Source organism: Labrus bergylta, chromosome 13, assembly GCF_963930695.1.
Source record: "Labrus bergylta chromosome 13, fLabBer1.1, whole genome shotgun sequence".
NCBI classification, from domain to species: domain Eukaryota; kingdom Metazoa; phylum Chordata; class Actinopteri; order Labriformes; family Labridae; genus Labrus; species Labrus bergylta.
In genome coordinates, this window is record NC_089207.1 from 19,363,397 (window position 1) to 19,386,369 (window position 22,973).

The 22,973-nt window shown below is 41.4% G+C and overlaps 1 protein-coding gene across 1 annotated transcript; it reads right to left on the minus strand.

The window, feature by feature from the left end:
• Positions 1–5,923: 5,923 nt before the first annotated feature.
• LOC109983483 (actin-related protein 3-like) lies at positions 5,924–21,452 on the minus strand. Its single transcript, XM_020633200.3, has 12 exons — positions 21,274–21,452; positions 16,674–16,729; positions 16,053–16,177; positions 14,469–14,579; positions 14,183–14,278; positions 13,804–13,911; positions 12,216–12,359; positions 9,139–9,312; positions 8,700–8,792; positions 7,396–7,521; positions 6,227–6,310; positions 5,924–6,066 (listed from the first exon to the last, which is right to left on the minus strand). The coding sequence occupies exons 1-12, from the start codon at positions 21,315–21,317 to the stop codon at positions 5,971–5,973; spliced, it is 1,257 nt and encodes a 418-aa protein (XP_020488856.2). The 5' UTR covers positions 21,318–21,452; the 3' UTR covers positions 5,924–5,970.
• Positions 21,453–22,973: the final 1,521 nt, after the last annotated feature.

The following is a 22,973-nucleotide window of genomic DNA, read 5'->3' on the forward strand; positions in this document are numbered from 1 at the left end:
AACTCATTGGGTTCAGGGCAGAGGTGACGATAAAACAGATGTTAGACAATCACACATTTCTCCAAATAAAAACAATTTCAATCAGGAGAGCCTTAATTAAGAGTGCACAGCTATTTATTCAACACTTTAGGTAAAGATAAATATGCAATTGGCGATTAGATTCCGTCATACGGTGGCTGGGAAGTTCAAATCAAACTCACAAAGTGTGAAACACTTTTACAAAGTTGTAGACCAATTAACATTTTGAACGTTTTATGTTTATCATTTTTACATTTTATTGAACAAAATTACAAGATGTGAAACATTTTTACAAGCGTTAAGACAAATTAAAAAAGCTCAGAATCGGGGCGCTGGTGGCGCAGTGGTTTGTGCGTGCGTCCCATGTATAGAAGCTGTAGTCTTCCAAGCGGGCGGCCCAGGTTCAAATCCGACCTGTGACTCCTTTCCCGCATGTCGTTCCCCACTCTCTATCTCCCCCATTACTGACTCTATCCACTAAAGCCCAAAAATAAACCTTTAAAAAAAACAAAAAAAAACCATCAGAATCTTGCCGGAAAGGGAATGTACCAAATGCCGGAAGTAACCTGGAAGTTGCTTTGTACGCTGGAGGGTACATGGCGGCGCTCATCAAACCCTTAAAGGGGTGAAGTTGTCCTGTACCCTTAGCAGAGAAACAGTCCCAAAGCATAATGTTTCCACCTCCATGCTGGACGGTGGGGATAGTGTTGGTATTTAGCATTTCTCTCCCTCCAAACACAACAACTCAAGTTTATGCCAAAGAGTTACATTTTGGCCTCATCTGTCCACATCACCTTCTCCCAAGCCTTCTCTGAATCATTCAGGTGTTTATTGACAAACTTCAGACATGAGCCTTCTTGGTGGTTGAGTGATTGGAAAGGTATTCTTCCAGCTTACAAAACATCTTATTCTCGAACTCTTGACCTTGGTCGTGATGCAACTTTGCAGGAAACCCAAACTTGAGTACAAAGTCTCCAAAGACCATCTGAGCCGCTGTCTTTGCTGACTTGTTGGTGCATGTGTATGCCTGGGCGAAGCGTGTAAAATGATTTACCACAACTAGGATATACTCATATCCACCTTTACAGCTCTCCAGATGCAGGTAGTCGATCAATACCATTTCAAACAGGTATGTGGTCACTACATTCACAAGCGGTGCTCTGGTTGGCTTGTTTGGACGTTTCCGCTTCAAGCAGCTACACACTCTGGTCACATAATGATCCACATCTCTTTGCATATGAGGCCAATAGAATCGATCACGGATCAAACTTAGTGTGAAGAGTCCCTGATGTCCTTTGAAAGTTCTTTGGTGTTGTCCATGGTGGTGGAGTGGTTGGAAAGGAAGAGATTGATTCTGTTGACAACTGTCTTTTATACCCATAACGAGCCGTGATTAGGAGTACTTTCTTAAAGTGACAGGACTAATCTGAGTGCCTCCCAGGCACATACCCGATCTGTGGGATCCAGAATCCTTGCTGGTTTGTAGAGGATCAAATACTTATTTCCTTCTATCAAATTCAAATGAATGTGAATGTGAATGTGTTTTATATATATATATATATATATTCGATATTCTGTCTCTGTTTGTTAAAATAAAAGTACTATAAAAATGATAGACCACTCACTTCATAATCGCAGAGGATCAAATAAGTATTTCCCCCATTGTATATTTGGTGTTGGAGCTACACGAGGCTAACCCTTAGCCGACACAACCCAGACTGGTTTCGATCGTCTCATCTTGTTGCAGGGTTAAACAACGTATCATCGAAAAAAAATCAAACTTCTGCTTTGAGCTTCTACCAATTAACCCTTTGAAATGCATGAAATATTAATGAATATATATATATATTCAGCCCGTTCACTCATAGCAGTAAAAAAATAATATATTCTGAGTTTTGAACTCCTCAGAAGCATCGTGTCTGTTCAGTCTCCCGCAGAGAAAGACTCCAATTCCCCCCCGATCTTTCTGCTCTTCTACATTCTGGGATAGAAAGTTTAGACGAGTTTAGAGGAGAACATTAAACTTTTGAAAGTACTTAAATCCATTAGGCTTCATGGAGATTGAATCTGCAGTAAAAAAAAAGCCTCAGTGTTTCTGCAAAAGTTCAGGAAGTTGTGACTGAATTCAGAAGAACAAGACAGTCTAACTCTCTAATTGGAGAACATAATGAGAAGATTGTACTAATGTTACATAAAGCACCTCAATTCTGCTAGATATGCGTACTTCAACCCTAACTGTTTCCAGCTTTTTAATTTGTATTTTGCATCATTAGACTCACTTTCCGTATTTATGATGAGCACACAAAGCACTGAAGTCTTGAAATCATACTTGTTGTTATATCTCTTCCTCTACTTTTCAGTTTGTCACTTACATTCACACCTTGGCTGCCTTTGTTTTACAGCAAACAACAGAAGAAAATCATTTTTTGTTAACTTTCAAACACGTTAAAGGTCCCATATTCTCCTCCTCTTCAACCAGTATAAATAAGTCTCAGAGCTCCTCAAAGCATGTCTGTGAAGTTTCTTGTTCTAAATCCAGTCTGATCCTGTATTTGATCATGTCTATAAACCCTGCTCAGAACATCCTGTTGCTGTGTCTGTACCTTTAAATGTAAATGAGCTGTGTCTGACCACGCCCCCTCTCTGGAAGGGCTTGAGTGGATCTGGCTTTCTCGCTCCATGTCCTATTGTTTACAGTGAGAAGGCAGACTCAGAGGGCAGAACAAACACCTAGCTGTGGGAGTGTCACCCACCTGGGGGAGGGGTTGCTGCCCTTTGTGATGTCATGAAGGGAAAATCTCCAAATGGCCTGTTTGAGCACACATTTTCTGAAAAGTGGAGCAGGCAAAAGATGGAGAGGATGGACTTCTGTTATCATTGGGGGGTTTGTAGACTCACTAGGGACAGTTATTAGTGTTCGAGAAACATGGTGAAGTTTAATTTGCATAACATGTGACCTTATTTTGATTATTTTGTCAGTAACACTGATCTCCGGTCTCTTAGTGTTTTTATTTGGTCATCTAGGTTTTATTTCCGTTTTAATAATGATAAACACTTTTTTAATTTCTCCTTAAAGCTCTACTGATGAACTTTTAGGTAGTGTTGATTTTGCCCCCCTGGGACAAAGTATGACGACTTATCTCTGCTCATCTTGTCCTGAAAAAAAAAATCATCCCCATTGGTTTTAAATATACGACGTGCAACTAACGATAAATCTTTGGTGATTAATTTTTTGAAACAGGTTGTTTTCTGAAACCGACCCTGCAGCAGCAGTTTCAGGCACTAAACATAACAATATATTAAACATTTGCAGCTCCTCCTGAGGCATTAGTTTTAATTTCAGACAGTTTCACAAGCAGCTAAAAACTCCTCTCAGGAGCTTTAAGAGATCTCCTTTCGTGCTGCGTGCCAATTTAAGTTGCCTCTCTTATTTGTATTTGGACAGCAAATGAACATTTTTAAAATGTCCCTTTCCTTTCAGGCTGGATCACAACACTTATTATGACAGCAGCAAACACTCCACAAGTGTGTGATTGGCCCTCACTCAGGTGAGCCAACATCTTATTTTCTGTCCTTTTATTGAAGATAAAAGCTCGTTACTTTTCTTCTTTAAAGCCCAGTGACCTGTAATCACTGCACTGTGTGTGTGATTAGCCCTGAAATGAATCAGAACATCGTGGCTGTGAGGAGCGAGAGCAGCACAGATTTAGGCTACAAAAGGAAATGCCCCGTCAGATCGATCTGCCTGCAGTGACTTATCACTATTTAACCTTCCTGCAGTCTCTTTGGATGGAGCCTGAACATCTTTTTAGACTCTGTGCTGCTCTGCAAATGAAGTCCTCCCACTCCTGAGACCTTTCACCTACACTGCCGCATGGAAGAAGAAAATATGAAAACCTGTGATGACACCCAGTGGACTTTTGCGTGTGCATCTTTTTTCTCGGCATGTAGCTCAATCCCTTTTTAAAAAATAGGGATTGAAAGAGGTTGCCTGCACAAAGACGGCACGACTCCTCTGTTTAGATGAAGCTTATAATTTAGAGTATGCCAATATTATAGAAGTGATGAACATGTTACCAAGTCTGAAAAAAATCTCATATGAAATGCTTCTCTTGCTTCCCTCCCCCCCTCCTCCTTAATAGCTCACCTGTTTGCTTCAGAAGAACTCTGTAACATTAGGTTAGAGAGGTAAGATGTTTTACATTTTTTATGTATGTAAAATATGTTTTCAGGGTCCCTAGGTGTTATGTTGGTGCAGCCAGGATGACTTTTCCCCTTTTGGAATCAGATAGTGGAAGTCTTTTTCATTGATACCTGAAGATGAGCTTAGTTTATAGGGCATAGAAATGGGTAGAAGCCAGTGGAACAGGTCGCCCCCTGGTGGCCATTTTAAAGAATGGTACCTGCATTGGCTCTACATTGAAGAGAGAGAACGGCCCCTCGCTGGATATTTTCTCTTTTTCGGACAATTCTCTGTAAACTTTTGAGATGGATTTGTGTGAAAATCCTAGTAGATTAGCAGAGCAGCCCGTCTGGCATCAACAACCATGCCACGTTCAAAGTCACTTAAATCAACTTTTTTCCCCCATTCTGGGTCTCGGTTTGAACTTCAGAAGATCGTCTTGACCATGTTTACATGCATAAATGCATTCAGATGCTTTCATGTGATTGGCTGATATTTTATATTGGCTGAGATATTTGCATTAAAGAGCAGTTGAACAGCTGTACCTACTAAAGTGGTCTGTGATATTACAACTCAACATTAATAAACAGAGACAAAATAAAAGTTCATCAGCAACTTGACTTAAAGTAAGATGATCCTTTATTGATCTCAAAAGGAGGAATTCAAGAGTTGCAGCAGTAAAAAGACAAGAAGAGCCTGCATGAGTGAAAATAAAATAAGAAAAGATAAGATTAAAATAAAATATAACTAGAAACTAGTAAGTAAGGACCAAGACTCCACTCTTAGAAACAAATTTCAGCCTTTATTGTAATGTTACAAGGCATTAAATACACAAACCCCATTCTTCTTTTAATATTTTGGTATTTAATAATAATACAAACTTCTAGTCTAACAATACTGGTCTGACAGTCTCTCTTATTTCATCTTTTATAACCTCCTTAAGTAAGTCCGCTCTCTTTTCTTTCACTGCATCGTCGAGGTGGAATCCTGACATTATCCCAAAGTGAAAGCAGGAGTGAATTAAATGTTCTGTTTGAAGAGGTAAAGGGCGGACAGTGATGACACGTGTGGGGAATAAAAGGAGGGAAAGCACCTAACTAACACTGGAGAAACTACTGCACTGCATCAACGCTGCACCCTGGGTTAAAAAAAAATGTCTTTCTGATACTCGTTTCTAATTTCACCCACTGATTTCCCCAGTTTGACATATAAAAAACTTTAGTATGAAATATAGACAAGCTCTTGTTGTGATACACGGACGTGTGCATTTGAAGCTGGGAAAATAAAAGGAGACGATAATATGTTCTAAATTTGTCAATGATCTCCTGTCTGGACTTTTATAAACATAAATAATATGTTCTGGTGTCAGGAAATGACTCTTAATGTTTTAAATCATAATCCACCAACACCTTTATAATCATCATGTCTGACTGCACGTTGCTCCACGGATCATGAAAATGTTCCAAAGATTGTTCGGCTTGCAAACCATTTTCCCTTATTTTCCATCAGGAACAAAGAAAATAAACAGAAGTAAAGAAAAAGGAACATTATCCACGATATACTTTTTTTGTTCAATCTGGATCACCTGAACAAGCAATAAAAAAAAATAGATCAGAAGCATCACCTTCCTCTACCTCCTGAGCCTGTCTGTCATTAACACATCACCCTCCCCCCCCCCCACACACCCTGCCTCTCCATACCACAGCCCCCGCCCCGCCCTGCCCCGCCCTGTCCCGTCCCGCCCAGCCCATATCTGTCACACTCCAAAGTTAAGACATGACTCCAAAGACGGGGTTGTGGCGACAGATGCTCGGCCCGATCTCCTCGTAGTCCTTTTTGGTGTGGCAAACCTGGTAGAACTCCGGCTGTGGAGACACAAAGAGGAAGTAAAGTTAGAAGAAAGAAAGAGGAAGTGCAAGGTAGTATAAAAAAAAAACTAAAAAAAGAACTTTTGACGCCACATTAAAACAGTTTGGTGTGAACGGACCGTCTGAAGACGTGTGTGTGCAGGTTTCATACACTTACAGTGGATGCTAACATTGATCCTCCAAACCAGACTGCATATCTCTGCATATGATGAGTGATGACTTGGACATCGATTGGTTTGGGCTGCGGAGGGAGGACAGAGAGGAGGATTAGAAACAGAATCACTTAAATACCATGAGGCACTCAACCATCTTCGGCCCAGATAAATGTGTACCAACACTCGTGTGTGCTGCACACCTGTGAACTCGATGGCGGAAGTTGACATTGTCCTTTACTTCCCAGGAGGACAGAAAGATGAAGTGTATGAGGGTGTGCGACATACAGGTGTTTTTAATTCACAAGGTAACAGGTTCACTAACATGAAATAAAACTGTCCCTTAATTTAAACCAGGAGTCAAAACGTTTAAGTTCGCTGCAGCTTTTCAATAAATCAGAACTTATTTTTTATCTCCCATTATTTTCAGCCGACTCACTCTAATTGTGTTTATTTACTTTTATTGTATATTTAAATTCCATTTAAAAAAAAAATTTAAGTCCTAGGTTATTATGTTTAAAGCAATGTATGCCTCATGTCTGAAAGATGAGGAAAACATATCGACTCTAGGGAGGAGGGGGTGGGGGGAGACAGCTCTCTCCAATGTTTTGAATCTGGACTGCAGTACCCATTTTAACCACTAGGTGTAAGATATACAAATTGCTCGTTAAATCATTCTGATTATCTGGTGATATCTTGTAAATATAAGTTTGGTACCTCGCTGCATTTCCTTGATATTTTGTGACAGATTCTACGTTTTGCAGACAAATCACGAGTGTAACTCAGCCTGTTTCCTGTTTCATGTTCTTAACCCTGATTAGCTTTACTCGCTGCCCGTTTCTTGAGTGCCTGAAGCACATCAGCTCAGCCTGAAGGTGAAGGACTTAACATCTCATCAGCATGAATCACAGACACAGCCCTTAATGCTCGGAGGCATGAGAGACCGACTGTATTTTCATGCCTGAATGTGAAACATTTCAATTGCAATCGTTTGGCTCCCATTTGGTTTATTCTTTTATTGAAATCCTCCAATTTAAATTCCACGCACATCGGTATGAACAATAATTGTAGCGTTAAAGGACAAACTTCTCTTTCATTCTGACGCAGTGATTGTGTTTTGTTGAGCCTTATTGATCTTCGCTGCAAATATAAATCAATCTTTTTTTCTTCTCACCTTGAGTTTGCCACCACTCAGTTCCTCGCTCATCTTCAGCCGGGCATCAACCGTCCTCTTTAAATCTCTCTGCAGACGCCGCCCAAAGTCCCTGAACATGGTGGAGCCTCCTGACAGAACGACATTCTGTTGAAGAGAAGGTGATGAGGATTACAGAGCTGTGGAGTAAGAGGCACTTAACACCTGTGACCTGCAGCTGGCTGACAGCCAGACAGTCTGGGTAAACAGTCCCGCCCTGTGTGATGGGAAACAATACAGTGATGGGAAATATAACCTGATAAATAGAGTGATGAATGGATCTAACTCATTACTTACTACCGAGACATTGACAATGAACATTTGCTTGCAAGTTAGACAATGTGCAGAAGTTTACCTGTAAGCCCTCGGTTAAAAAAAAACAAAACCTTGTGAGCAATGAACACTGATGGATAAATGTAAGAACCTTGGCAGTTTAAAGCCTGTCGATCTGTTAAACCTGATTCACTCTGTGCGCAGTGACACAGCAATGGATTGTCAAAATGTCTTCACAATGAATATTCTTTAACAGGGCAGTCTAAAAAGCAGCAGTTCTTCACTTTATGTTTAAAGTAGTCAAGTCAGAAACAACCAGACTTATGACCCACTGACAGGTCTGAATGTAAAGGTCACATATTATGCAAATCCACCATGTTGTTCTACCTTTAATATGTGTCCCTAGTCTGTCTACAGAATGATAAGAAAAGTCCATCCTCTCTGTCTTTTGCCTGCTCCACTTTTCAGAAAATGTGTCCTCCAAAAGGCCGTTTGGAGATTTTCCCTTCATGACATCACAAAGGGCAGTAACCCCTCCCCCAGTTGGGTGACACTCCCACAGCTAGGTGCTTGTTCTTTAAGACTGCTGAGTCTGCCTTCTTACCGTAAACAATAAGACATGGAACGAGAAAGCCCGAGACACCCAAGCCCTTCCAGAGAGGGGGCGTGGTCAGACACAGCTCATTTACATTTAAAGGTACAGACACAGAAACAGCCTGTTCTGAGCAGGGCTGAAATAGAGGGGTTTATAGGCATGATCAAATACAAGATCAGAATGGATTTAGAACAAGAAACTTCACACACGTTTTGAGGAGCTCTGAGACTTATTTAAACTGTTTGAAGAGGAGGAGAATATGTGACCTTTAATGTGAAATTCTTTGTTGAATCTTGAGGTATAGTCAAAGCTGTTCTAGTTGAAGGTATTACTACCCCAGAAGAAGGAGCTCGTTCAGACAGATACTTATAAATGGCCTTTTCTTTTTAAACAGGCAGCACAGAGAACATCCACTTACCTTGTAGAGAGGACGTCTGACATCGATGGGACAGTTCTGGATCACCTCGTCCACAACTTCAGAGATAGGCTGGGTGAAGTCTGGGTTGGCAAACTGGGACGGTGAGTAAACAAAGATGAAAAGGTTGTATTTATTGTGATTTAAAAGTTGTGCTACAGGCACACACTATTGTTTGACTGAAGTAGTAGGGTGTAGGGTTTAAACGTGAAGCTTGATTTGATTTGACATTGCTGACAGTCAGAGAGTAGATAAAGACTTCATGAGTTGTTTGAAGATTCTTGTGCTGGTCCTGGGACTCAGTTAGTACCTTCCTTTATATGTATTTATTCTTATTTCTACAAACCATCGAGTTGTTGTGCAGAACTGCCGTCAGGTCTTTGTAGGGTTCAATAATCCTAAATAGTGTCCCCTGCTTTGATTGAACCCTTTATTGACAAACCTCTGGGTGGAAGAAGATCTCAGGTCCAAGGAAGCGCTCGTAGCCCACGTCGATGGTGAACTCCTTCTTGCTGATGGAGTTGATGCCGGTGTACTGTTTGATCCACTTGGAGCCGTCCGTGTCGTACTTGTTGAACTCTTTGACTAGATCCGGGCACACGTAGCTGAACCGCTCCTGATGGGGAGAGCGTGAGCAGAGTTTTAGAAACAGCCTCAGCAGTATCTGAAAGTTCAGCTGACTGAGCGGTATTAATACTTGTGAAGTTTCCTGGACAACAATCCTAGATTTTCATCTATGTGAATAGAACACAAACGGCATTATGGTGCAGTAAACAAACAGGAAAGACTGGGTGCATGTGAGGGATCAACATGTGAAGTTTTTATGTCTTCCCCTGCTCTCTACTCCCAACATTTCCTGTCTCTCTTTAGCTGTTCTATCTAATAAAGGGAAAAATGCCCAAAAATATCTAAAAAAAAAAAAAAAAGAAAAGAAAGAAATCCTCATAAAACATTTTTTGCCATAAATCAATGGTCCTACAATAAAATCAAACATCAATTAAACAATTGACTTTATCAACATTCTGCAAGAACACTTTTAATCAGAAATATTGAAACAGCATCACCGTACTAACTACATCTGATGCATCATTCTGTCTACATCAGGACTCAAATTTGATTAACCAACACATTATTTTTGTGTCAATGTTTTGTTACCACATTTCTGTAATGCAGTGATGAGAGGATGTTTTTCTTGTGTGTGTGTACCTTGCAGGTGTTTTTTTTACTGCTACTTAGGGAGTAATGAAAACACTTTCAATTTGAAAACTAACACAAGTATGGACGGTAATTGATTTCACTTGTGTGCTGGTGACTATGAATGAGCAGGACGTAACAGGATGCTGTATTCAGAGGAGATGTCATTAGTCTGATTTTACAGGGAATGTGCTCCACGCTGAAGGCCAGACGGCAGGGAGAGAGAGAGAGAGAGAGGTGGAATTAACATTAGCAGACATGAGCGTCAACATGCTCACCCTGCAACCTCCCTCTCTGCTAATGCTCATTATTAGAATCACATTATTTCTTTGTGTGTGTCTCGGGTTGCTGAAGAATGGTCCTTGGCACACAGAGAGAGAGAGAACAGAGTCTGGGACATTAAATGAGCTGTTTAATAAACATGGAGGAATCAAAGTGAATCAATGAAAAATGTTGACTGACTGACAGAACAACTGCAAGACATTCACATAACATATTAACATAAAGCCGCGTCTACTGGGGACTTGGAAAATGAAAATAATGTAAAAATTTGAAGAGAAAAAGCTTTAAGTGATTCTATTGTTCATCTTCTTTAAGTCTGGGTTGTCATGCAAATAAAATCCTCTGTGCTTGTGTTTCGGTAAACCATGTTAATCAGAAGACATTTAAACACAACTAAAGCTGCGGGTTTCTGAAGGACACAAACTGCATGAAGCAAGCAGACCAACAGTGCCACCTCCTGTCCACATGAAGAAAACATCTGGTTAATCTATCATGATCCAACTTCATCCAACTGTTATTCCTATTCACCAACTAAATATCCACAAATAAGGCGCCTAAAAGAACTTCCTGTTCATGACTCTATGTAAGTTCATGTATCACAACAACAGGAAGTTTGTTGTTTTGTTCAGAAGGCATGGAGAAAAATGAAAACACTGGCTGCAGCTACACTCTACTTTCATTAAGCATGTATAATTGATATGTGACATGGTGTTAGTTATCTTTGCATTACTGGGATTAAGAAAATGGAGGAATTAGATTTTTAAGGGGAATTTGATCTTCTTTTTTTTTGTGCCTCTATTTTAGAGACAGGACTGTTGATAGAGTCGGAAATCAGGGACACGGAGGGTGGGGAATGACATGAAAGAAGCCACAGGTCGGATCAAAACCCAGGCCACCCGTCCCAAGGACCATCACAGTCTCAGCACATGGGAACGTAGGCATGTGCGCTTACCACTCGGCCACCTGCGCCCTGGTTTTGATCTTCTAAACCTGCAGCTTTTACTTACAAAGTTTAAGGTTTTTGAGTCAGACGGCCGATACCAATAGAGTAAATAATGGCTGCAAAGAAATCTTAAGGCAAAATTTGCACGATCAAAGTTTTAGTTTTTGCCACTGACAGTCTCAGATCGGTATTCAAACCCCTCAGGAGGGAAAAATACCTTTCTGTTAAATAGTTAGCAGCTTTTTTGAAACTCCTGTTATGTGAACGGAGCCTGGGGGCTTTGAAGCTGTTTATTTTATTTTTAATTAAGTGAAGATCTGCATCTGTCGGGACCCTTCCAGTTATTTTTTCAGAGAGCACTTTCAGCCGACATATTCTGATCAAGAAATGTTTCCTGGATGGATTATTTTTGACCTATTACAGCTAACTTCACTGCAAACACTATTAATGATTACATTACAAAACGTTTTGTACTTGTTAAATTATAAATGTGTAAAAAATGTAGCTTATGTTTAAAAAAAAAAAAAATACAAAAACATTAACAAGCTAAACTTTTTATTAGTAAATTCAATTATCTCCCTATGTATAATATTTCAGATATATTTGGATATTCAGTAAGGTTGAGCCTCGTTATCAGTATTGTAAATGTTTCGGCTTTTTTGGCTTTTCATCCCTCTGTTTGAGAGAAAGGACTGTGGAAAGATTAGAGATTGGGGAGACAGAGTGGGGGATGACATGCAGAAAAGCAGACGTGGGTCAGAGTCGAACCGGAGCCCAGCGCATCGAGGGCTTTTTGCCTCTGTTGTTGTATCATATCACACTGTAACCAATGTTCTTTGTAGCGACACAACCATTGTTTTTATGATCCCGTCCAGCAGCTCCAAACAACAGTGAAGAGAATCCAGCTGTCTGTCACAGCACAGAGTGAGCAGGATATCCAAACTACACCCACATGAGAACAGCGATAGCCAACGTGGTGTTGTGCAAAAAGGGGAAAAACATTGCTGCTGAAATGATGTGTTTTATGCCCCTGGAGAAAGAGAACGTATTTGACTCAAGGGAGGTCCAGCGAAGGGGGGAGGGGGGAGGAAGTGACTAACCTTGACTGCCTTTGCCGTCTCCAGTGACTGCTCCGGTGGGATTCCCACCTCCCTCTCCCTCAGGAGCTGCTGCGTGAAGTAGGTGATGTCTCGTCCTGCGATGGGGATGTGCTTTATACAGCTGCCAATGACATAACCTTCAGCCTGGGAGAGACAGAAGAATAAATCCAGTTTATATTGTGCAACACATTTATTATAATATTTGAGGTTTTCTATCAGATGTGTGTCCTGCAGGGACTCCTCTGTGTGTTTGGCTTGATTTTTGCACACATTCAGCAGAAGCTGGAGACATGCTGATTCAGTCGCCCAGCCACTAAATATATTCTGCAAGCACATTTCCTAAAGCTGAGTAACTCCTCCCAGACTCTGAAACACCATGGCCTACTTTTAAACTGCAGCAATATCCTGTTACTGTGTGAGGAGAAAGTGGAAATACAGCTTTCTCAAACATAAACGTCCTTATTTGTGTCGACATACTGTATTAAACACTTCTTTACAAACGGTTCTTACATGTTACAGTCCCCTAATCAGAATAAAGAGATTTGCCTGTGGTTATCAGGATACAAGATCATTAAAAAGCTGCTCTGAACCAGGGTTCAACACAGCCTACCCAGAACAATTATACATGTTATTGAGACTTAAAGAGGTAATTCCTGAGACGGCATCAGGATGAATGTTTTATTTTCTAGCTGGCAAAAGACAACAAGCTGGCTGTCAGTAGCATACTGGATCCTTCTGGATGAGCTAGTCTGCACCTCACGTGTTAATTAGTAGAACAGAGACATCACTTGGTGTGTCGGCCCCCCTGCTTGTTGCACAGCTTTGCTCTTTGTCTCCAGGGCTGCTGACCTGTGAGAAGGCTGATCATGTGGAATGAGGCACGGTCGGGTAAATAAACAAAGAAATAGGTTGGTTAAAGTTGCATGAGGCCCAGGTGTGACAAGACAGGAACCCACATCCCTCTGCTGTCACACCAACATGTCAAGTCTTTGCCAAGTCATGAGCAGACTGAAGGGCACATCAAATGTGGCAGGGTACAGATAAAGGTCCACTAGAGACTGGTTGGTTTGACAGGGTGCCTGCTGTCATAAGGACCACCTGGTAAACGCCTGCTCTGGCTGAGGAGTCTTTGGAGGACAACGAGCACGGAAATCTGAACAAAACCAAGAAATCATGTGCTTCAAGAAATCTGCAGGCAGGCTTTAGACAATGAGCATGTGAGAGACAAACTCCCATGCTGGAGATTTACCTTCTTGTTTATTTAAATTACATTTTATCCAAAGAATTTGAAGTCTTCTACATCAACAAACACAATATTTACTGTATGAACAGGGTACTTTAAAGTATTAATAAGTGACCATGTCTCTCTCAGAAATTAGACCAGAATGGCCGCCAACAGGGTTTACAAAAGGACAATTTTAGTAACTGCCAAACTATATCAGTAACAAGCTTCTATGAAAAATAAATGGGGCAACATATGGCTACATGTCATTCACTGTGAAAGCATTCATGGTATCTTTAATTCTTGCTGATTCTCCAAAGATTAGGAAGTGTGTATGAGTGTGCGCATGTCCCTCAGGTTACTCACCACGGGGATGACGTGTGTGACACCGTCTCCACTGTCGATGACTGTTCCTGTGAGCGTCCTCTCTCCCACCTGTCTGGACGTCCAGGAGGCTGCTAGAGCGAGCACAGCCTTGAACACACAAATACAAAAACACACACACAGACCATTATGACACTGATAACATCATGACTGTATGTTCTTATTTAGATACACTACAGCTATTTTTTATGCATTATCCTGGACGAATAAAGAAGCAGCACAGATGCATAGATTGATGAAAGAGGAAAAATTTCAAACCAGCTCTTGAGTACAAGTAATGAATGGAAATGTACAAATCAAATGCGTGAGTACTTGAAGATATCAAGTGTATTTTCTTGTCATACACTGTAGATAATCTCACCTGCACAGCGATGTAAAGCCCTGGTACATTGAAGGACTCAAACATGATCTCGGCTGTGTACTCTCGGTTCTCTGGTGTGTTCAGAGGCGGCTCGGTCTGCAAATAGAGAGGAAATATCACACACAGTACACTTACTCTGTATAGTGAATGTGTGGGGTTATCCACGATTGTTTTTGTTGTGTTGAGGAAGATTTGAAACCATCGGTGCCGTTAATGTCACACTCAGGGAAGAAAGCAGAACATTTTAGGAGTACGTTCTCGACTGATCACATCTTTTAAGTCTTACCAGGAGGAAGTAGTGGTCTTCAGGTTCAGCCCTGAGGTACTTGAAGATGATCTGCTCCATGAAGCGCTCCATTAGGTCCCAGTCCTCTACAATCCCATGACGGATCGGCCACTGTTTGAACACAAGTGTTCAGCTCGTTAGAAAGCAGCATGCGAGATGAAAAAAGAGTAGAAATGCATAAACAGAAAACATGGTCACTATTTGACACTAGTGCTGTGAACATACATTGTCCTCAACTTTTATTTAATTGTAATTGGTAAAGAGGTGGACAGTTTGGGTGGATGTCTCACAGATTTCTGGGGTAGCTCGGGGCTGTGCCCGACACAGACGGAGCAAACTGTGAGCCTAAATCCTCAGGAGGATGATCTGAGGTGAATCATTAAAACAGAATGTATTACAATTAAGTCAACACCAGCCTGTGAGCCTGTGTCAGTCAGGAAGGTAACACTCTGAAGTCAGCGCCATATTTAATATTTCTTACACCTGGACTTTTACTACTATGACAAGTTTACGGTGAGAGGGCTGCTGTCTCTAACAAAGAGAAGATTTGAACAACTCTTTGTGTGCCGCTGCTCTGCTGTGTTCTTTTGTTAACACCTCTTTTTTCTTCTAAATCTGGCATTTTGATTGGCTGCAGAGTCCATTAATCCTTCACCAATTTTTTAAAGATTATTCTTGGTGTATTTTTGCCTTTACTTGGTAGGACAGCATGAGAGAGACAGGAAGGGTGGGAAGAGACAGTGGGGGATGAGATGCACCAAATAGCAGCAGGAGTGGGAATCAAATTGCTCCGTCTGTGTCGGGCACAGCCCCAACCTGCAACCAGAGCGGTGAGGACTGTGGCCTCAGTACATGGGACGCCTGCTCTACCAACAGAGCTAAACCAATACCCCGGGGCCATTAAGTCCTCAGACACTAACTATCGAAGGGTTTGTCGACATTGTTTGTGGACAATGAAATGGCTAGAATAAAAAATAGCACAAGAGAAAATACATAAATGGCAAGCCTGCCACGGTATAAGCGGGAAGATGCTCTTTGAGTTTCCCGTCATCAGACATTAATGAACCCAGTGCAGGAAACCGTCCTCCATGTTTCTTCTCTCCTCCAGTAACTCCTGATAATGGACAGTGCATAATCACAGACTTTATATGCACAGAGGTCGAGATAGGAAGAGTATGTCTGATAAAATCTATGTCAGCAAAGTGTCAGAACATTATTACATTTAGAGTAAACTCATATGTATCTCAGTCTTATCTTCATGTTATCTCTCTGTTAAACGGTATAAAAGCAGAAGGTTCAACCCTCCTGGTTGTTCCTGCAAATTAAAAAATAATAGGCAACAGACCGACCTTTCTTACCTCTTACCTTATATTGATGGAGAAGTACAGGTTGTTATTGGTGATATCATATTAAATGTTTAAAAGGTTAATGGGATTACAGAGCAGTCGCCGACCACCATAAAAACATGGCAGGAGTCTTTAAGTGTTGCTATATGATGAGTACCTCAGCTCTCTAAAGAAACAAATATAGTAATTGCTTTGTCTGTAGTTTCTGTGGGTGTGCAAAGCCGTCAGGGTCACAAACCTTAGTGGAATATGAGGGCTTGTCTACTGCTTCGTCTCCGATGTAGAAATCCAAGTCATCTACCCCCTTCATCATCCTCCTCTGGGCCTGGTCCCCGACCATGGCTGACTCTTTGATGGCGATACCTGACAAGAAAATAAAGGATTCAATAAAGAGCCGCAGAGAGAATAAAAAAAAAAAAAAAAACTCTCTCACAAAGATGTGAAGATTTCTTTGGTGAATGAAATCAAGAATGAGGGCCAGGAAACAGAAGCATTCTGGCAGGGGGATTGTGATACATCTATGACAATGACCATTGAGGACGTTTTAATTTGATACGAACGAATCTCACAGCCTATAACAGAGTCTAAATAAACTGTTTCTGTTTGCAGACTTTGGCTTGCCAGTCTGTCATTTAGGCAGTTCCTGCAGAACCTATTAAGAGTTGCTTATCAGTTTTAAATTGTTTTGCAATTTCTATAAAAACTGAAGTTTGGAAAAAAAAAAGATGACATAGTAACAAAAGTATCTAGACAGGAGAATCATCTTCCTCTTTTCAGGATGCATCATGGCAATTGTTACCATGGTAACTGGCCTGCTTGACTGGTGTGACTGGAATCCAACACACACAGAAATACTCACATGATGGAACGATGAACTGCGGCTCTGTGTTCCCTGCATACCCCAGTTTGGTGTAACTGCAAAAGGAAAGAAAAATAAAGAAAACACATCATACTTTAATATTTCACATTTTAAGAAAAGGGATGGTTCAGGCTGCTATCTCGTACGCTATTATTTTTGATCAATGCTATGACTGTCCGTTGGCGGGGTTGGTCAGGAGCCAAAAGCAGCAGCAGCAGCTCTGGAGTTGTAAATGGGAAGCCATAAAAAGAGCCATTCATGTCACACTGGGAACCCGAAGACCATTCATATTTGTCTACAGGGGAAAAAAGAAGACTTCTGCATAAACTCACCATGTTCAATATAAACTTACTCTGACCTCAACACTTCTGCATTCCTTACTTCCTACTTCTCTTTACAAATAGAAACCACTGAGGGGTTTTCCAAACGTTTAACTGCAGCAAACATTAGAGGTTCTGGTATTTTCTTTTTATCTGCTCTGTACTCACATATTTGGGGTCTAAATGATTATTAGGTAGAAAAAGGTTTGTTCGGCAAGATCGTGAGAGCAGTTCTGTTTCAGTCCACAGAGCCACCAGACTCCATTGATAGAAACAGAGCTGCTGTTTTTTAAACCTGCAGACAATGGGAGTTGCTTGACCACCTTCCCCTATCTGTTCATTTTTTAAGTTTGGTGTGACGTCACCCGCCTGTTCCTGCAGGGGGCTCTGGAGTCCCATCGATGGCGGTCTCCATGCTGGAAATCCTGTCTCACCCTAACTTTCAGTCAACCTAACAAACAGGCTGAGAGCTGGAGCTGAGGCGGGTTTTAAGCCTGCTGACGTAATGTTATGCCACCATTGCAAACAGGTCAGCTACATGCCTCACTATGAATAACTCGTATCGTTAATATAATTAAAACGAATGCGTAATAAAACAACTTACAGTGTGTTCATGACTGACGATAATACAAAGCAGACCAATATCCTTTTTTGTACCAGGCTGTAAACATGTTCATTTCTGCTTTTTTGAATGGGGTGTGTGTATGTGACTTCCCGGGCCCTTGGAGCCAACTTCAAGTGGACCCTCGATGGACTGCAGGATTGAGAATGATCTGTTTATGTAGAAATTATTTCTATAAAATGTTCATACACTTAGCAGTGTTTCCCCTACCATTATATTAGAGGTATAATGGTATATTTTTAAGGTTTATTTTGGGGCTTTTTGTGCCTTTATTGTAGGGATATGATAGTGGATAGAGTCGGAAATCAGGGAAAGAAGTCATTTAAGGATAACTTTCCTATAGAAAAGGACAGCTGTCATTAAAAGTAACCCATGAACACCAAGATTCCTTCAAGTGTTTGTGTCGTCGTGTCGTCGTGTCGCCATGTCGGCTTGTTCCCCCCCCCCCCCAACGCTGTAAACCTAGGGGAAACACTGCTTAGAATAACAATCTGAGACTCTCAGATGTCAGTATAAAAAAGAACACTTTTTTTATATCCTTTGAGGACTGTTTGCTGTAAAAGATTACGTTGCAGTATTTACAGCTAGCCTTGCACAAACCATTTTAAGCAATCCACTGGAGTCAAACTCTTTGTATTAGTTATCTAGACTCCAGAATATGTAAAACTACAGCCTGTGTTTAACAACAAAAGAATTCCTCCTAAAGACGCCCCCTTTGCATCAAAGACTTCAGACTTAACAGCCTAGTCCACGACTCTGCTCTGTACAAATGGTGTTTTGTTGGGCATATGCTAACCAGATGTGGTCCTCCTGACTAGGGTTGGCCCAGACAAGACTCCCATACTTCCCACACACAGGGCCCAAGGGACTGATAGAGGACACTGCTGAAGACTGCCAAAGCACTGTGGGTATAGTAGGCCACATCCTGGTCAAAATAGTGGCTCTTTGAATTTTCTTCAACAGAAGCTAGCAGAGCCAAATCAGCAGTCTTTCAAAGAAATGATACAGGAAGCTAACCATGATCTTCTAAAAGGGAGCTAGAGATAATAATCACTAGCTCTGTCTGCTCAGAGAGACAATACACAATGTCTTCTTTCAACTTGAGTTTATAACAACTTCCTGAAAGCTACGACTCAACCGCCTCTTACACGAGCTGGCACTACCTGACAGTGAGCACACCACCCATCATGGCTTTTCTGCTTAAACTGAGAATATATTTTTGTTTGTCAGGAGCAGGAACACAGTACGTGTCTGAATAGAGTTATATAATCTATTCTGGCAACTTTACCAATCTATGAAGCTTACTCAAAAACCAACAGAGCTGCCAATGTTGCTTTTTTGAAGGTAAAGCCAGAAATAGGAACATGATGGGAACATGCAGAAGATGCTCAAGTATAGTATAAATCTCCAGTTTTGTGTCTGATTGCATATTACGAGAGTCTTTGCATTTTAACTTTGTGATTTACTCTAGACATCAGCGTTAAAATGCCATATCAGTCATTATAATATCTCAGGTTTTTCACTTAAATCCAAAGAAGGCTGAATTGGTGCTCAGTGCTAACAACAGCTGCCTCCTACAGTAACACCAACACTGACTGACAGCAACCGAATGTAACAGCAGCGCTCTGAACACCTTCATACCAGAGAGCAGTCCCAGCTTGTCTTTTTCTACCTGCCTCGACAGGCTGTAAATACACTGATACGCATGTCTGAGGTGCATATATTTGGTTCCAAGAATAATCTACCTTTTGGCTAACTTTAATGCAAGTCTACTTCACCTGGTGATTTAATTTATACCCCGTCTAATTGATGCTCTCTGATTGCAGCCTGAGGTTATAGATTAGGTGAAATTACTTCACCCAATCCATTGACAGCACTTATTACATCTGTGAAAGATTCACACTCCTAAAACTCTGAGTTGGCCAAATTGAACTTCCCTGATTCTTTCATTGCAAGGTTAAGTTATTCGCTCTAATAATAGCAGTAAGTCTGCTTATACAAGTGTAAAAGGAAGTGGAGTTGTCACTATTTGGACATCATGAGCATGACTCAGAGACAGCTGTTGAACCCCTTCAACATCTGCAAAAAGCTGGTCTTCTACAGCTAAACTGCAAAGCCATAGCAGGTCAAAGTTTCCACATAAAACGCCTCATCATAATGAACCAACACTCCGCCTTTACTGTGACTATGCGTTATAAAAAAAACCTGAAGTCATTGATATGAGAACATATGTGAGCTGACTACACGACTTGGCCAGAGAGTCAAAGCCATCTGCTTAATGATTAAAACTAGCGCAGGCAAACCATATTCTCAGCTGCACTTCTTGTGCTGTTTGCAGGTCGGAAGCTGCAGACTGGTTAACAGTGTGAAGAGCGGAGGAGGAGGAGGAGGAGGAGGAGGGGGAGGAGAGGGAGGGGGGGTGAATGAAGAGGTATGCAATGTGAAGAGTGAGGAGTTCAAGCCTCTACATGCATGCAATGCAAAGCACTTCCAGCCCAACAAGCGAACCGAGAATATGTAACATGCTGAGTAGTTTTTTTGGGGGGAGGATGTCAAAATAGTAAAACAATTCCATCCTTTTAAGTGCTTAAAAAAAGATTGTGTGGATTTAAAAGAAAAAAAAAAGACATTTCAAATACTCTTAATTCATGACAGTGAATGCAGGAAATAAGTAATGCACAATGATCATCTTTAATGCTGCAGAAGGAGCCAGGAGAATTGCTAACACTGATTTGTCTGCATAAAACAAACAGCACTTTAGGCAAAATCAGACCACCATCATGGGGTCAATGTAGGTGAGAAAATATGGTATGGAAAGTAATTGTTAGCATGGCTAGGAAGAGAAACTTGAGAAGTTAATCAGAAAAGCATGCTCAGAGGCCGAGAAACGACCATATATGGACTAAAAAGCGTGAATGAGGAAGTGTCGGCTGTTGTAGGAAGTAGTACTGCGCATGCGCAAATCCAGACAAATGAGCAAAAATTATTTATGAAATGCATTAGCTAAAGCACAGTTATGTCATCACGGGGCGAATGCCGCTTTGGAGACGCTTATGACTAAAAAAACTAAGAGTAATTTAACTAATAATAATGGTCGTATAGACAAATATGAATGAAACCAGCTGTGGGGGTCTTCCGCAGTCAGGGTTCAATCTTGCAGCAGCAAATACAGGCTGAATTCTTGCATTAAATCTATTAAACAGGAAACCCCAGTGACGAAAGATTACTTGTGATGAAACTCGACAACTCGGAAAACGAAGTTAACACTGTGGGATAATAACGGCGACGACTTGCATGGGAATGCCTAACGGTGTTGCGGTGTAAAGAGTGACCGTGTTAACTGATGACTTTCAGCCCCAATGCATAGAAGGCTGTGGAAGTCAAAACAGCTGGAGCCCGACACTCTCCGTAACTACGACAACCACGCACCGACGCGTTCGAAAGTCGCCAATTCACAGGGTCACACGTTAAACCAAAACACCAGGAGAGCGTCACATTAAGCTGTTGGTTAGCATTTTAGCTCCACGGCTGCACACACACGGACAGACACACACCCAGTTGATGCTGCTGCTGACACTGACAGTCGCTAACCGTTCTCAGCCTCTCGGTGACACCCGAGCCCCCGGGTCTGCACGGCGGTCCGGTTTGAAAAGCTTACCCAGTGCCGCAGTCGACAACACATGCCGGTAACCGTCCAGCCATCTCTCCCGGGTCTCTGCTGCTTTTGTAGGGTTGAATTTGAAGGATAGGGGGCTGTTTTCGGCTGGAGAAATCTGGCGAGGCGTCCACAGGCGGAACCCTGAGCCCGCACAGTGCCGTTACCACTTCCGCACTCCGTTTCTGGTAGGCAGGCAGAGCCAAGATGGCGGACACCGGGTAGACCGCGAGCTACACACAGGTAGGGCTGTGCAGCTGTCAATCATGGAGAGAGGCGGGATCCTAATATATAGACAGGAGGAAAAATAAATAAAAACACTAACAACTATAATATGTTTATAATAACAACAAAAACAATTATCACAATTACAATAAACTACTTTATTATTATTATGTAGCCTAAATATTAGGCTATATAGCCCAGATCAGTGGTTCCCAAAGTGGGGGTCAGGACACTGAGAAAGGGGTCACGCCTCCCAAAGACATATAAATTGAACATTTTACCAATAATTGTGAAAATATGCCACACCTCCAGGGACAGTAGGGTCCCCAGTCTATAGCACCATATTTTGGGGGTCAAGGGCCGAAAAGTTTGGGAACCCCTGGCCAAGATCCCAAAGTGGATGGTGGGATCCCCAGGCAGGTCGTGAGGTGTGTCTCAAGGTGCCTTCCAAAAAAATGTATAAAATGTAAAATTATTTTAAAAAAATACATGTGTATAATATGTCCTCTAAGGCAGTGGTTCTCAACTGGTGGGTCGGGACCCAAAAGTGGATTGCAGAGAAGCTTTCTGTGGGTCAGGAATGTGTGCCTGGAAAAGAAAATTGAGTCAAAAAGTCTATGAAGACCTTTTTAAACATTTTTGTTTTGTTCCATTTCCTTCTGTCACGTGTTCTCTACTGTTTTAGGTCCAAACTGCAACATTTTTTATTAGATAAATCTGATTGGATGAAAAATATTAGATATTTGGGTCGTAATTGTTCATGAAAAGAGTTGTTGATGGGTGCTGAGGCCGGACCAGTTGGGAACCACTGCACTGAGGGTATCTCTGCTGCAGAGAACTGGAAGACTCTTCAACTATGAGGCTTGCAGTGCCATTGGAGGAACAGAGTTTTTCTCCTCAAAGACCTCTTCCTTATCTTTTTTCTTCATGGGATAAAAAATGATCAGAATCATCTTCAGATGGTTTTGGAGGATCCTCAATCACAGGTTTCTGCAACAGGAGAACCAAACAACTTCTCCACCCAATGATCTTCTGGAGATGAGGTGGAGATGGGATGACGCCCCCGGGCTCTTCTGTGACACATTTTTCCTCCTCATCAGGCTATTGAGGGATGCAGATCTGGTCTGTCTCTGGACGACCATGTACGTTTTCTATGGTCCAGTTAGTGTCCTCCAAAGTCTAGAGGGATGAGTGCAAGTTAAATGTTAAATTGTTACCAATAATGTCGCCACCTTTCATGCTGTATTCAGACATTTTATGTGTTAATGTATGTGTCTTTAATTGATTCAGAAAATGTCATCATAATCATGATGTCTCTTACTCAGCACACTAAGTGACACAAGGTGTTCCTCGTGTTTCTCCGTGTCACTGGTGCAAATATCTCTTTGTTTTTTAATTACTGAAAACTTGTGAAAGGTGTTTTATCTCTTTGTTGATGTCCTGTATTTATATTTATTCTGCTTTTTATGATGTTTTTG